Here is a 14,206-nt window from a genome sequence, read left to right as displayed (position 1 = left end):
CTTTATAAATATGGGCTTGTTTCATAAATCAAAGCGGCCTTGAAAAACTGCTGTGGTCTAATGTGTAAATTATATGCATTTTTAAAATGTATTCAAATACATAATTTATGCTGGATCTTAACAACTCTGAAGTCAAGATACCCATTGCTATTCATGTACTAAAGAATGATGCATATTAAAATAACATTAAGGCTCAAACAGACAAACTTTAAAAAATGTATCTTGAAGATTGAAACTTCTTCCTTACCTCCGTTGCTGTACATGTGGTATGTAAAATTACTCCATGTTTGGAGACCACATAATACCTAATGAAAATGTGGTATCTTAAGAACAGAGGTTTCAGGCTAAACTTTGTATTTTCTGGATTTTGTTGGTTTAGGACACACTTTACAATTATTTTAAATATTTGTGTTTGGTGTAAGGAATACATTCATTCATATAAAGCATGCAGTGAAGATCCTGATTAATTAAATTAGGTTCATATTGATTAATGCAATTGAAAGTGATCTAATATACAGTAAATTTGCAGTATACAGTCAGAAACTGAGACTGTGACCATGGCGATACTTTGCACAAGATCAGTTTTATGGACCAACCTTTATGGAGATGTAGGAAGTGTAACAACCTTCATGTAAAAGGTCTTTGCTCCAGATGAAAACATATTGTGCTAACTGATGGAATTCTCAACCCAAACATATCAGGTTGCCTGTGCAGCTGGTTTGTAGCTGCTAATAAAGGAAATGGGCAGTAGTGGATCCAGCCAGCTGATCCTGTCATGTGGAATTTTGGTCCATTTAGTCCATGCGTGCACAGACCCATTCACTGTGTGTCTGTCCCAACCAAAATCCTCTCTTCCACAAAGAGCTTAGCACACAAGATGGTACAGAGACCTCTTGTATGGATTTTCCTGCTGTTACTTCCCAGCACTTCAAATACACAGATTTTTGGACCATCCGTGGGAGTATAGGGCGTCCCTGGTCCTATATCCATAAAATGACGTGTACCATACAATATACTAGAGTTTTCAGACTATGGGTATAAAAAATATTTCATTTTCTATCAGTGTTATAGTCTTTTTATGGTATCCATTTTATGTATAACCAGTACTGTATGTGCTTTTGTTCAACTGAGTGCATGCATCAAAAAGCTACTTATTTCTTGGTATCATTTGTTTGCTTATACTAAAACCTGTGAAGTTAACCATGTTTTTGCGATACTTAATTCAATGAGCATGTGTGTTCATATCCTGTCACGTGGTTATTTCCTTTACTCAGACCGCTGCTTACAAACACCACACTGTTAACCTTGGCATGCTGCACTCTGGAGGTTTGTCAGCAATGCATGCAGGCAGAAGCATGACTTTAAACTTGCAGACTAGATCTAAATTTGAAAACCAAATTCAGCAAGAGCTACCTCTACCAAAAGTAAGTATGGGATAGCCAGTATATACCAACATCACAGAATAAATTAATACCCTTTGCTTTTTCCTGCTTTAGCTTTTCATGCTTATACCCTGTAATCAGTCCAAAAAGCAAAGATGCTGGTACCATAGTTTGCCTAGTTAATAACCTTGCTTTTTGGATTAACTAGCTCACATGGCTGTTATTGCTGCTTTCTGCTCTTGTGTTGCAGACTAATGTTATCCTGATTATATGTTCTGGGAATAGCGCTGGGATTATGTTTCATGTTGTAGATGTTTAATCCTACAAATGGTACTGTAGACATTTTTTTAAGAATGTATGTAGATTGCATCACAGCAGCCAAGGTGTTCCACTTTCCACTAATTTATCTGTAACAGCACTGACACGCTTTGAGCCCCTACTGGCTACAATTACAGTATTTTTAAATTTTGGTTTTAAGTATTGGGGATATAGAAAAGAAAATTAGTGTTCTAAAACTTTTCAGTTTCTGATTTCATACCTATTATTGATATATTGGTGCATGTATATATGCATCATACACATGTATAAACATCTACTAATCTACATGGTTCATGAACGAAGTAGCTATAACAAGATAGAGTAGAATGTTACCCATTAAAATCTTGCCAAAATATTCATAGCGTGATGTAGAAGGGACTTTAATCTCTGCTTTAACACATGTGAGAGTAGTCTCACTGAAGTAAGGACAGGTCCTTGCAAGGAATAGCGTTGACATAAAATTCCAAACAGTCATATTATTTATGCATGTGCATATGAAATCAGTGTAACTACTCACATGCTCTACTGTTAGCCATGTGGCATAAGAGTTTTGCTGACCTGGAGTCTAACAGCCTGATCTAACTATTAATACATATAGTGTATTGTATTTCCCAGCCAGTAAGCATACCGGAATATTTCAACAGTACAAATACACACATTGCATTGCCAAGCTGCACCTAATAACTTATCCTTTCACATTTGGTTAGTTTCTTATGCCCTTCACTCTCTGCTTATCCAGAGTGTTACAAACCTTCATATTTGTACTTGTACATCTCCAATGTGGCAAAATTAATGACAACCAAATTGTCATCTTAAATATAGATGTGTACTCACTTAGAAAGGAGTTTTCCAGCATTTGTCATATTTTTTTTCTTTCAAAGACTGTTGATATATCTTTGGGTGATATATTAATTCTTGTTCCAGGTCCTAGCAAGGAATCATTTTGACATGTAATTCCAGACAGCCTTAGTATTTCATGCATGTGTATTTATGAATGAGGTATTTCATATATCATGCACATCAAGAACTTTAGGTCATATGCTATATTTGACTTTAATGCATTCTGGTCAATGGGGAGTTACATGTGTGGATCTAGGGTGATATATGACCCCACGTGCGTATTCTTGTGACCAGCAACTAAGGACTCCAAGCTCTTACTCTAATATTCCTTCTGTTAAGCACTCAATCACAATCTGCTACATGCCACCATAAAATCTCATCTTAAAAATGTGGAAGAATGATATTCTCTTACTATACAATTTGCAAAGCAAAGACAAAGTTAGTGCTGATGTAATACTTTGAATTCCTAATACTGCTTATTTTTATTCCTTGATATCTTCTAGAACGTTTTGCATTTCTGGCTGTGGGACATAAATAACTTGTGAACTAAATGCTAAACTATAAATCTTCCACTGGCACTATGTAGATCTTTGAAAGGTGTCTACTGGAAATTTTGGAATTGTCTGCAAGTGTGTTGTGGACTCAGACTGTTTTCACAGAAAATGTTGATTCAGTTTTTATTCAAAGAAGGGTAATACAGTAGAATGTTTATAACTAAACATAAGTCACTTGAAATTCTCACATTCAGAATGCATATCTCACAGGAAAAAAGATTGCTTACATATATCAACCTTTTCTTTCTGAAAACTGAATGCCTGTGGGCAATCCACATCCGTGGAGCCTGCAAATTTAATGACTGTAGCAGCTTTTGATGTGTTCTCTCTGATTTGTTGTTTAAGATTTTTTTTATCATTATCCTGGTTATTAAAATAACCTTACTTCATTTTGCAGGTGTCTCCACATCTAGACAGATTGAAACAACACCATCATACATTTAAACATCTGCAATGTTTTATTGGTTTCTTAATTTTCAGTTCTACATCTGTCTACTTAAAAGTTTTGAAAGGGATACATTCTATATGCATGTAATCCCTGCTGACATTAATTGGAGTATATATTGATGAAAGAGCAAATTTTAATACATTTTAAACAATACTATGCTTAAGTTATTGATGTTCAGCTATAGGGTCAGCTGGATCTGATTTTAATTTTAACTCTGAGAACTCAAGCAAGGGACAGAAACTCTAGAAGCAAAAGTATTCCTCCAATATGTAGGTGCATTAAAGGAAGGAGATGTAGCAGGAAGTTTGTCCCCACAGCACACTCGCACACAATCTGGTTTCTAGTGCTATGAATCAAGGGGAGCAGCTAGTGCTTTTAACACAGAGCTAAGAGCCCAATAAATGGTGTGTTTTGGAGTAGGAGGAGAGGACCTGGGCCTCAGCCCCTTATATACCAGGATTGCTGTACTAGGGAGAATGCCTGTTATACCAGTTGAGCAGTTATAGCAAGAATGACTACGTCAATTGTTTATTCCAGGCCTTCTCCTCCTCTCATTTACAGCAGCATAATTTGACTCCAAAGAAGTTACTGATTTCCATTGGTGAAAGTAAGAAGGATCATGTGCATTATGCTTTTCAAAGCTGTAATATATCCAAACAACACCACTTGGGTGGTTTGCTCCTTTTTTTTCTCCCTAGTGTTGCTCAGACTCAAAAGAGCAATAATTAAGGCCTAACTGGCCAATGGCAGCTCAAAGAGTCAAAGAAAACAATTAGGGATGTAAAAAGAAAAGGAGTACTTGTGCACCTTAGCGACTAACCAGTAAACATAACCAACGAAAGCTTATGCTCAAATAAATTGGTTAGTCGCTAAGGTGCCACAAGTACTCCTTTTCTTTTTGCGAACACAGACTAACACGGCTGCTACTCTGAAACCTGTAATTAGGGATGTGTTTATCTTTCTTAATCTGTTCTACTGCTTCTAGAATCATAGAATCATAGAATATCAGGGTTGGAAGGGACCTCAGGAGGTCATCTAGTCCAACCCCCTGCTCAAAGCAGGACCAATCCACAAGTAAATCATCCCAGCCAGGGCTTTGTCAAGCCTGACCTTAAAAACTTCTAAGGAAGGAGATTCTACCACCTCCCTAAGTAACGCATTCCAGTGTTTCACCACCCTCCTAGTGAAAAAGTTTTTCCTAATATCCAGCCTAAACCTCCCTCACTGCAACTTGAGACCATTACTCCTTGTCCTGTCCTCTTCTATCACTGAGAATAGTCTAGAACCATCCTCTCTGGAACCACCTTTCAGGTAGTTGAAAGCAGCTATCAAATCCCCCCTCATTCTTCTCTTCCACAGACTAAACAATCCCAGTTCCCTCAGCCTCTCCTCATAAGTCATGTGTTCCAGACCCCTAATCATTTTTGTTGCCCTTCGCTGGACTCTCTCCAATTTATCCACATCCTTCTTGTAGTGTGGGGCCCAAAACTGGACACAGTACTCCAGATGAGGCCTCACCAATGTCGAATAGAGGGGGACGATCATGTCCCTCGATCAGCTCGCTATGCCCCTACTTATACATCCCAAAATGCCATTGGCCTTCTTGGCAACAAGGGCACACTGCTGACTCATATCCAGCTTCTCGTCCACTGTCACCCCAGGTCCTTTTCCGCAGAACTGCTGCCTAGCCATTCGGTCCCTAGTCTGTAGCTGTGCATTGGGTTCTTCCGTCCTAAGTGCAGGACCCTGCACTTATCCTTATTGAACCTCATCAGATTTCTTTTGGCCCAATCCTCCAATTTGTCTAGGTCCCGCTGTATCCTATCCCTGCCCTCCAGCGTATCTACCACTCCTCCTAGTTTAGTATCATCCGCAAATTTGCTGAGAGTGCAATCCACACCATCCTCCAGATCATTTATGAAGATATTGAACAAAACCGGCCCCAGGACCAACCCCTGGGGCACTCCACTTGACACCGGCTGCCAACTAGACATGGAGCCATTGATCACTACCCGTTGAGCCCAACAATCTAGACAACTTTCTACTATCACATTGAACTGTTGCTTCTTACTTTTTATCTAGATGTAATCGGTGTAAAACGTCTATTGATGTGCAGTTCATTCAGCCTCTGTCAAATGAATAACTTTATAAGCAGCCAAATTCATTTTCCTGTCAAAAACGAAAAGCTCAATCATCACAGATTTTTCCCAATCTTGTACAGAAAACAGTAAACAACTGCATCATTTTTCTTTATTCCGCAGCTTTAAATCACCTCTACAATTACAGTCACTGTCTTATAAAAATGGCACCACATTCTCTGTAGTGGAAAAAGGAACTTCTTTCAGAAGAATGCCTTCAATTTTAAAGTTCATATGATAATTATTTTTAACACTGTATGGATTCTTGCTTAGATGAACTTCAGGATCAAAAGTATATTACTCTCTCCCCTAGGACCAATCAAACAGTCACACAGTATGTTACTTTGTCAGAAAATATTGTCATAGAGGCACAGTCCTTTGAATAGCATATAGCACATGATTTGTTTTAAATGTTCTTATCAGTTTTACAAAGTAGGAGTAACTCTGGGGATTAACTGGTGAAATTAGTCACATCACACGGGTGACACACTTGCTTTTCTCTGTGTATTTTTATTCTCAGAATAGAGACTATGCAATGGGAAGTTTTCATTTATAATGTTGCTCACTTGAATAATCTCTCAAGATACACATCTCATTTTCATGACTCCAAGGGGATTGCAATCATGCAGTCTCATTCAACCAAACTGAGAAACAGGGTAGGAGGCATTGGTAGTACTCAGATATCTAAAGGGTTTCCACAAGCAAAAAACCCAATTGGAAATAATCTGAAACAATGGCCCAGATTCTGAACTGCAGACAAGGAAAACAGTAGTGTGTAAGCAGTACGGTAATGGCTCTAAGCAACTTTTGCATTCCTTTGATCCTTCTTGGCACTGGGCCAGTCCCTGGCATATAATAGAGTGGTTTAAAATCTGCTTTAATTTATGCTATCTGCTGATGGTCCCAAGGGTCTGTTACAATAGATGAGGGATCAGCCATATGTAATGGACTCACAGCCATGCTCTCATTCTCCTAGCCGTGCATTTGTGCCAGCAGAAGTATCATCAGAGGATCCTCCACATTGTAGAAATTCTCCTGTGGCTGGATCTGCCCTGTGATGGCAGGATTTTGAAAGGATTCAGTCAAGAAAGTTATGTTTATGTGAATAAAAATTAATTAAGCCTAACTAAAAAAATTAATAAATGGAAAATAAAATTAGATTAAGATAGAATAGGACACCAAGACCACAAAAATGACTGAAAAAGAGATGAGTAAAGTTACCAGTGAAGGAAAATGACCAGGATTAAATGTGTCCAAGGGGGAGGAAACAGAAAAGAATAATAGAAGTATGACCCTGTTTCAGGAAAGCACTTAAACATGTGCTTAAGTCCATCCTTATTCGGGAAAGCACTTAAGTATGTGCTTAATTTTAAGCATGTGCTTAAGTACCATTGACTTAATTGGAATTTAAACATATGCTTAAGTGCTTTCCTGAACTGGGGTCTGTAAGAGCAGTGCAGAAGGTAACCCAAGGTATGACAACTATAACTTCAGTATTGTCTGTATTAAATATAACATTTTAAAAAAATGCATTGTAAATTTAACATTTCATATTTACATTATAGATGATGGTGAGATATTTATACATTCTTTCATTGCTCTTTACTTACTTACAGTTTGAATGAGCAGTATGATGTTTTTAGATTGTGTGATTCTGTAGCACACTATTGTGTTAAAAATGTAATTTCAGAAAAATATTTACTGTTCCATGATTTCAGACTTTGAGTTAATTTTCTCACTTCTCTCATTATTGCCAAGATAATTAATGAGCATCTAAAGTTCTCCCATTTAAAGTAAGGTCCACAGACAACAGTGCAGTCAAGACTGCAGCAAGTATATAGTTCTTATACATTAACACGATATGGGGATAAAGCATAAAATGATTCCCATTACAAATGAAATGCTGTGCAACTGAACAAGGTGGATTTGGGGCAAAAGTAAGTGGTGGTTTTATACAGTGATCTGTCAAGGCACTAAAGTATATCCTACCATTTTTACAATAGACCCCATCACAGCAGAGCAACATTCTAGACAATGGACAAGAAGATGTTTCTGCTAGTAGCCAATGGAACCCATATCCACTTGGAAGGCGGGATGTGCCACCAGATACCATTACTAAAAAGGTAACCAGTAGCAACATGATGATATAAAATCAGACATTTATGTACTGTCAGCTTTTTCCTTCACCCACCAAAATCAGCAGCAATCCCCTTACTCCAGTTGGCTTCAGTGGACACTGGATAGGTGCAATGCATTTTTTCTTCAAGGCTTAGAACAGCTTGTAAATTCATAATCTAATCATATTTTCAGTTCTAACCTGTTTTTGAGCTCATTTATGCCAAGTTAACTTATTATGTTTGCAAAAGTGGATGCATGTACCAGTATGTTCTGCATACACAAACTAGATAGCTGGGCAAATAACTGCACACTCTAGCTGCACAAAATATTCATATTCCTACATTCTTAGGGTACAGTAATTTAATGCAGTAATTTAAAACTAAGTGTGGAGAAAGAGACCAGCTCAAGGCTTGCTGAAAATTTGGCCATTGGTGGTAATTGTTAATCTACATGTTTTGGTTCTGATCTTTCTTGCACTAGTTAGAGGAGTGAACAAAGTGAGTAAAAATGGTGTACGTGAATCAGAGTCAGGTCCAAAGACATAATGAATATATTGCGAATGCTGCACTTCAAATACCTTTAAGTATTGATCAGGTAAATATTTTCCTACTGGCTTCAGATTTTTTCATTCAACACAGAAGCAGCAGTCTTTGCCATTACAAAAATTATAGAGTGAAAAGAGGTCATTTATAAATGTGCAGGAGAATTACTCAAGTAGGTCATCAGGTCCAGATGCAATAGAAGTCACTCTGCTCAGTGCAGCCCAGGGACCATTCCCTCCTGGAATCCCCAGGAACATAAATCATTGCAAGAGACAACGGGTGGTTGAAGGCAGATGGGGCCCTGGCCTTGCATTTGTGGAGCTGGGCACTGAGAGTAGGCTGAACCACTCAAAGGGATTGTATAGTATACACAGGAGCTGGGAGAAGGATTCTACTTCCTGAGAGGAGTCACACCTGATTTTCTCCAGTATATGTGAGGTCAGGATTAGACTCATCAGCTCAAACAATATATTTTATGTCTTGTATTGGAACTCTGATATGCATTATTGTGATAAGAAACTGAAAAGTGAAATCCGTAGTAGACATTTCAATATCCTGCTGTACAGATGTGGTATGTTAAAACATTACACAATGCATCAGAATCTGTTTAACTCATTGGCACTATCCATTGTTGTAGCCATTGTCAGCAGTTTGAATTGCATTGGCAATAACGGACTCCCAGCTTCAAATAATTAACTTTTATGATGGATGTTAAAATAATATATAGAATACAAATGAAATCAAGGGAAAACATTCCATACAATAGAGATGTTTTTTCAGCAGAATTTCTGTTTCTGTTTCTAAGTGATTTCTGTTTCTAGAAAAGGATTTATTCTCAACTTAACCTTTATACAGCAGAAACCATGCTATAAAGGCACAAGAAGCATTGATATAATCTTTGCAAACAAAATCTATGAAAATGAAAGAGAGAATGAATGATGAATATTATTTACTTTTCATTCTCAATAGGTATTTTTAACGTGTATTTATGACAATGCTAATTTCCCTTGCATTGAACGTGACCTAGAATATTTTGTTTCATTTTTTCACCAGTTGAAGGCTTAAATGTAACAATCATTTTGAAATTAATTTCAGAGTCTTCTGTAAAATTAAATTCTCATATACTGAATAATGTGATTTTGTAAAAATAAATAAGGGGTAAAACTGCACTCCCACTAGCATAATCACACTAGCTTTAATGGGTTTGTGTCAATGCAAATGAGAGCAGAATCTGGTACAGAGCCCCCTGTGTGTAACCTATCCATAATAAATCTAATTTCTTCAGTTTAAATGACAGAATATATATCATGTAAATGATCCATACCTGTAGGACCAGTGTTGATTAGTTACATGGTAACTACGAGGCAGTGGGTTATCACCATGTAACTGCAGTATGTATGTATTGTACCATACAACCATGGTAATTACCGTACAACTATTAACTATACAATTACATAGTAATTCATGGTTATTTCTCTCCTCTTAACTATGCAGCGTGTAGATTAAATGCTGGTTACTTCTAGCTCCAAGGTGATCAATTACACAGTAATCTGCAGGCAATCATTAGAATATTTCCATTAAAAAGTAGTTTGGTATTTTTGCCCTTTGATTTAGAATGCCACTCTGTAAATCTATTCATTTGCTGAAAAACAATCCTCTCCTCATTTTAATACTGCTGGAGATGCACTTTTTCTGTGGTGCCTACGAGAAACTAGTTGACAAAGTCATCTACATATTTATCTATGAGTTAACTGCTCATTATGAGAAAGAAAGGGATTCACTGTTAGGAGATAAGATCACTGAAAATGAAGCTGGGGATTGCTCAAGGGGCAGATGAATGAGGTTGAATGAAGGAGGGGAAATAGAAGAAAGATAGTCAGACATAAACCTGGTGTATCTGCCACAAGAGGATCACCCCAGTGGCATGGAGCCAGAATACAAGCACCAACATCACCCACTCCCCTCCTTGCAGCTGATATAGGGAACATGGCTAGGGAAAAGGTGTGTGGGCCAGGGCATTTCTGCACCTTGGCTGCTGTATGAGCCCCTTGAGATTCATTTGGTCTGTGGTGAATTTGGTACAAGTTAGTGGTCTATGCTAGTACACATGACCAATGGACTGCTGGCCTAGAATTAGAATATGCAAAAGTGATTAAAACTGCTGTTGCCCTCCTCTTCTGAGTTGAGTGCATGCCTTGCCCATAGCTGAGGAGCTGGTGCTCTGTTTTGTTTTCATTATGTGCATCTGTCACTCAGCCCTGAGGTGATCCAAGCCAACAAAATAGATATGAAGATTTTTTTGGTGTTGGGCCACAATTTCTGTATGCAAGACCTTTAAGCAGATTTCTTCCTCTGAGGAAGACAGTGCACCTGCTGTGGACTTCTGTGAAGGACATCTTCAGGTTACATTTGTGCCGTGACTTGAAGCTGATGAGATGCTACTCATTTTCAAGCATCCCATGATGACTATCTGGTGAAAATAGTCGGGCTCAACGGGTAGTGATCAATGGCTCCATGTCTAGTTGGCAGCTGGTATCAAGTGGAGTGCCCCAAGGGTCAGTCCTCGGGCTGGTTTTGTTCAATATCTTCATAAATGATCTGGAGGATGGTGTGGATAGCACCCTCAGCAAGTTTGCAGATTACACTAAACTGGGAGGAGAGGTAGATACGCTGGAGGGTAGGGAGACGATACAGAGGGACCTAGACAAATTAGAGGATTGGGCCAAAAGAAATCTGATGAGGTTCAACAAGGACAAGTGCCGAGTCCTGCACTTAGGACGGAAGAATCCCATGCACTGCTACAGACTAGGGACCGAATGGCTCGGCAGCAGTTCAGCAGAAAAGGACTTAGGGGTTACAGTGGACGAGAAGCTGGATATGAGTCAACAGTGTGCCCTTGTTGCCAAGAAGGCCAATGGCATTTTGGGATGTATACATAGGGGCATTGCCAGCAGATTGAGAGACGTGATCGTTCCCCTCTATTCGACATTGGTGAGGCCTCATCTGGAGTACTGTGTCCAGTTTTGGGCCCCACACTACAAGAAGGATGTGGAAAAATTGGAAAGAGTCCAGCGGAGGGCAACAAAAATGGTTAGGGGGCTGGAACACATGACTTATGAGGAGAGGCTGAGGGAACTGGGATTGTTTAGTCTGCGGAAGAGAAGAATGAGGGGGGATTTGATAGCTGCTTTCAACTACCTGAAAGGGGGTTCCAAAGAGGATGGCTCTAGACTGTTCTCAGTGGTAGCTGATGACAGAACAAGGAGTAATGGTCTCAAGTTGCAGTTGGGGAGGTTTAGGCTGGATATTAGGAAAAAAATTTTCACCTTGAGGGTGGTGAAACACTGGAATGCGTTACCTAGGGAGGTGGTAGAATCTCCTTCCTTAGAGGTTTTTAAGGTCAGGCTTGACAAAGCCCTGGCTGGGATGATTTACTTGTGGATTGGTCCTGCTTTGAGCAGGGGGTTAGACTAGATGACCTCCTGAGGTCCCTTCCAACCCTGATATTCTATGATTCTATGAAAATCCAAGTACAGAGTCAATGTGAAACTACGGATATATTCTGGCCAGATCCTCAGCTTGTATAAATTGGCATAGCTTCATTAAACAGCTAAGGATCTGGCCAGTTATCATTAAGGCATATTGTTTTGAGTCACTATATCAGATTTCTCCTTCTGGCCATGTTCTGCCTCTGTGATCTTGGGCAAGGCACTGAAGTTCTCTCAGGGTCTCTAACATGCCTGTCATAAATTGCTGAGTTTACATACTCTAAAGATGGCCAGTAACATAGGATTGTGACGTTTCATGGAGGTAGTAAGATATGAGCATTCCTTGGAGCATTCATTTTACTCATTCCTTTATGGCTAAGTTGCATGCCAATTATTAATAAGCATCAACAGTTCAATCCTGTCATCATAAACAGTATAAATTGTTTTCAATTAATTTATTTTTAAATTATTTGACTCAAATGTGTATGTAATGTATGTGTATAAACAGACTGTATGTTGAAAAGTAAGCAAGTGTGCAACTTTACCATGTCAAGAATAGAGTAACATACAAACCAAACCCCACATGTTAGAGCAATAAAATTGAAAATGTGACAGATAAGCAGGGATTGAAGACTATTATCAGTGGCCTTTCTCTGATAAATATCAAAAGACAGTGAACAAAATAACACAAGTTCAATATTTTCCATAATTTTGAAAAGTATGAATCTTTTCAAATTACTAACTACTAGCTCTTTTCAAAAAGTTGATAATCCGATTAGTGACATTGGTAAACATAAGGTCATGTAAAAAACACATTCTTTATTGGGACAATGCATTGACACTGAATAGTATCCACTTGGCTTCTGCTAGCCTGTGACATGATTATAAACAACCACTGAATTTAAACTATATTATAAAATGTGATTTTTAATAGATAATCCTGAAACAGTGTACAATTTAGGCCAATATTTGTGATAAATAGAGAATAAGCTCTATTCCAAACTATCCTCAAATTCAATGCTACCCAATATTTAACATTTTTTAGAATGTGCTGCAAAATCATCTTATTTATTTCATCGTTATATATTTTCATTTCATGAGATTTTCGGACCAGAAACATATAACATGAAATAAGGCATAAAATATTTTCCTTTTATGTATCAGACTCTGTACATTTGATCTCAGTTATGGCTCCTAGATTCACTAAATGCAATGGATAAATCCTTGCTGGTTTTAATCACGGTTGTTTCCAACTGTGGTCAAAAGGCAAACCTCTGATATTTATTTAAGAGGTTTGCTTTTACTTGACTGTGTAAGTTGTAATAATTGCTTCTTTTCAGCTTCCTGAATTTCTGGCCTAACGGGTTACGTTACCCACAGGCAGGTAGCCATATCCAGACTTTGATGGGATCTCAAAGCCTACAACATCGGAGTCGAGAGCAGCAATATGAAGGAAACATGAATAAAGTTACCATTCAGCAGTTTCAATCACCACTGCCAATTCAGATCCCTTCTTCGCAGAGCTCTCGGGCACCTCAGGCCGGGAGGTGCTTAATTCAAACCAAAGGGCAGAGGAGTATGGATGGTTATCAAGAGCAGGTGAGAAAATGTGTATATAAATAACATGCTGATGAAGCAACATTGGGGGGGGGGGGTTCCTGTCAGGTAGCAGCTAAATTGTTAGGAAAGTGAGGGGCTACATTAACAGGAAGTTGTGATTCTTGGTCTATGTAAGGATTATCAACTTGCAAGGATTTTGATTCGTGTTTTATGATTGTATGTACATGCTTAGGCTTGTTGATTATGAAGGGCAATTACCATATACACAACATTGAGCAATGTGAGTGATTAGTCTGATATTTTACGGAAGGAGCAGAACTTTGAGCCTACTTATAGTTGAGTTCCTGTGGATAGATTTTAAAGATAACTTTCTGTCTGCAACAGAATCATGATTTTTTTCAAAGCATTTTGGTTTTGTTTTATGGTTGCATTATTCCACTGCGGTTGCACTTAACACAGTACTAGCAAATTGAATGGACATAAATTGTACTATTGATCATGCCATTTCTCTAAAAGCATTCATTGAAATGTCTCAGGGGCCTTAATCAGCTCCAGTCTTTTTATTTGTGCCTGTAGCAATTTGTTTCACTTGGAAAATGTATACCCACTCCCATTCCTGTCCACTTTCTAACTGGGTACTTGAATACTTATAATATTTGGAAACCTAAAAAGCCTACTTACAAACAAATAAGTGATGCATTTAATGACAAATATGATCCACTTTTTATCAGGAAGGTTACTGACATTTTCCCCTGATTCACTAATTAAAATGGGTGCTTCAGTAACAAGTATGTCATAAATGTACCCATGTTGTGGAC

At 38.3% G+C, this 14,206-nt stretch overlaps 1 protein-coding gene across 1 annotated transcript in view; it reads left to right on the top strand.

Moving 5' to 3' along the window:
• Nucleotides 1-14,206, top strand: part of LRRC7 (leucine rich repeat containing 7) — a 386,482-nt gene that overhangs the window by 345,280 nt on the left and 26,996 nt on the right. Inside the window, exons 21-23 of the mRNA XM_073357368.1 lie at nucleotides 1,275-1,424; nucleotides 7,684-7,803; nucleotides 13,209-13,427. Of these exons, the coding sequence (XP_073213469.1) occupies nucleotides 1,275-1,424; nucleotides 7,684-7,803; nucleotides 13,209-13,427 (489 nt within the window). The remainder of the gene's footprint in view (nucleotides 1-1,274; nucleotides 1,425-7,683; nucleotides 7,804-13,208; nucleotides 13,428-14,206) is intronic.

This window comes from Lepidochelys kempii, chromosome 8 (genome assembly GCF_965140265.1).
Source record: "Lepidochelys kempii isolate rLepKem1 chromosome 8, rLepKem1.hap2, whole genome shotgun sequence".
Lineage (NCBI taxonomy): Eukaryota > Metazoa > Chordata > Testudines > Cheloniidae > Lepidochelys > Lepidochelys kempii.
The sequence above is the reverse complement of the archived record's forward strand: the minus strand, read 5'-3'. Positions and strand labels throughout refer to the sequence as shown.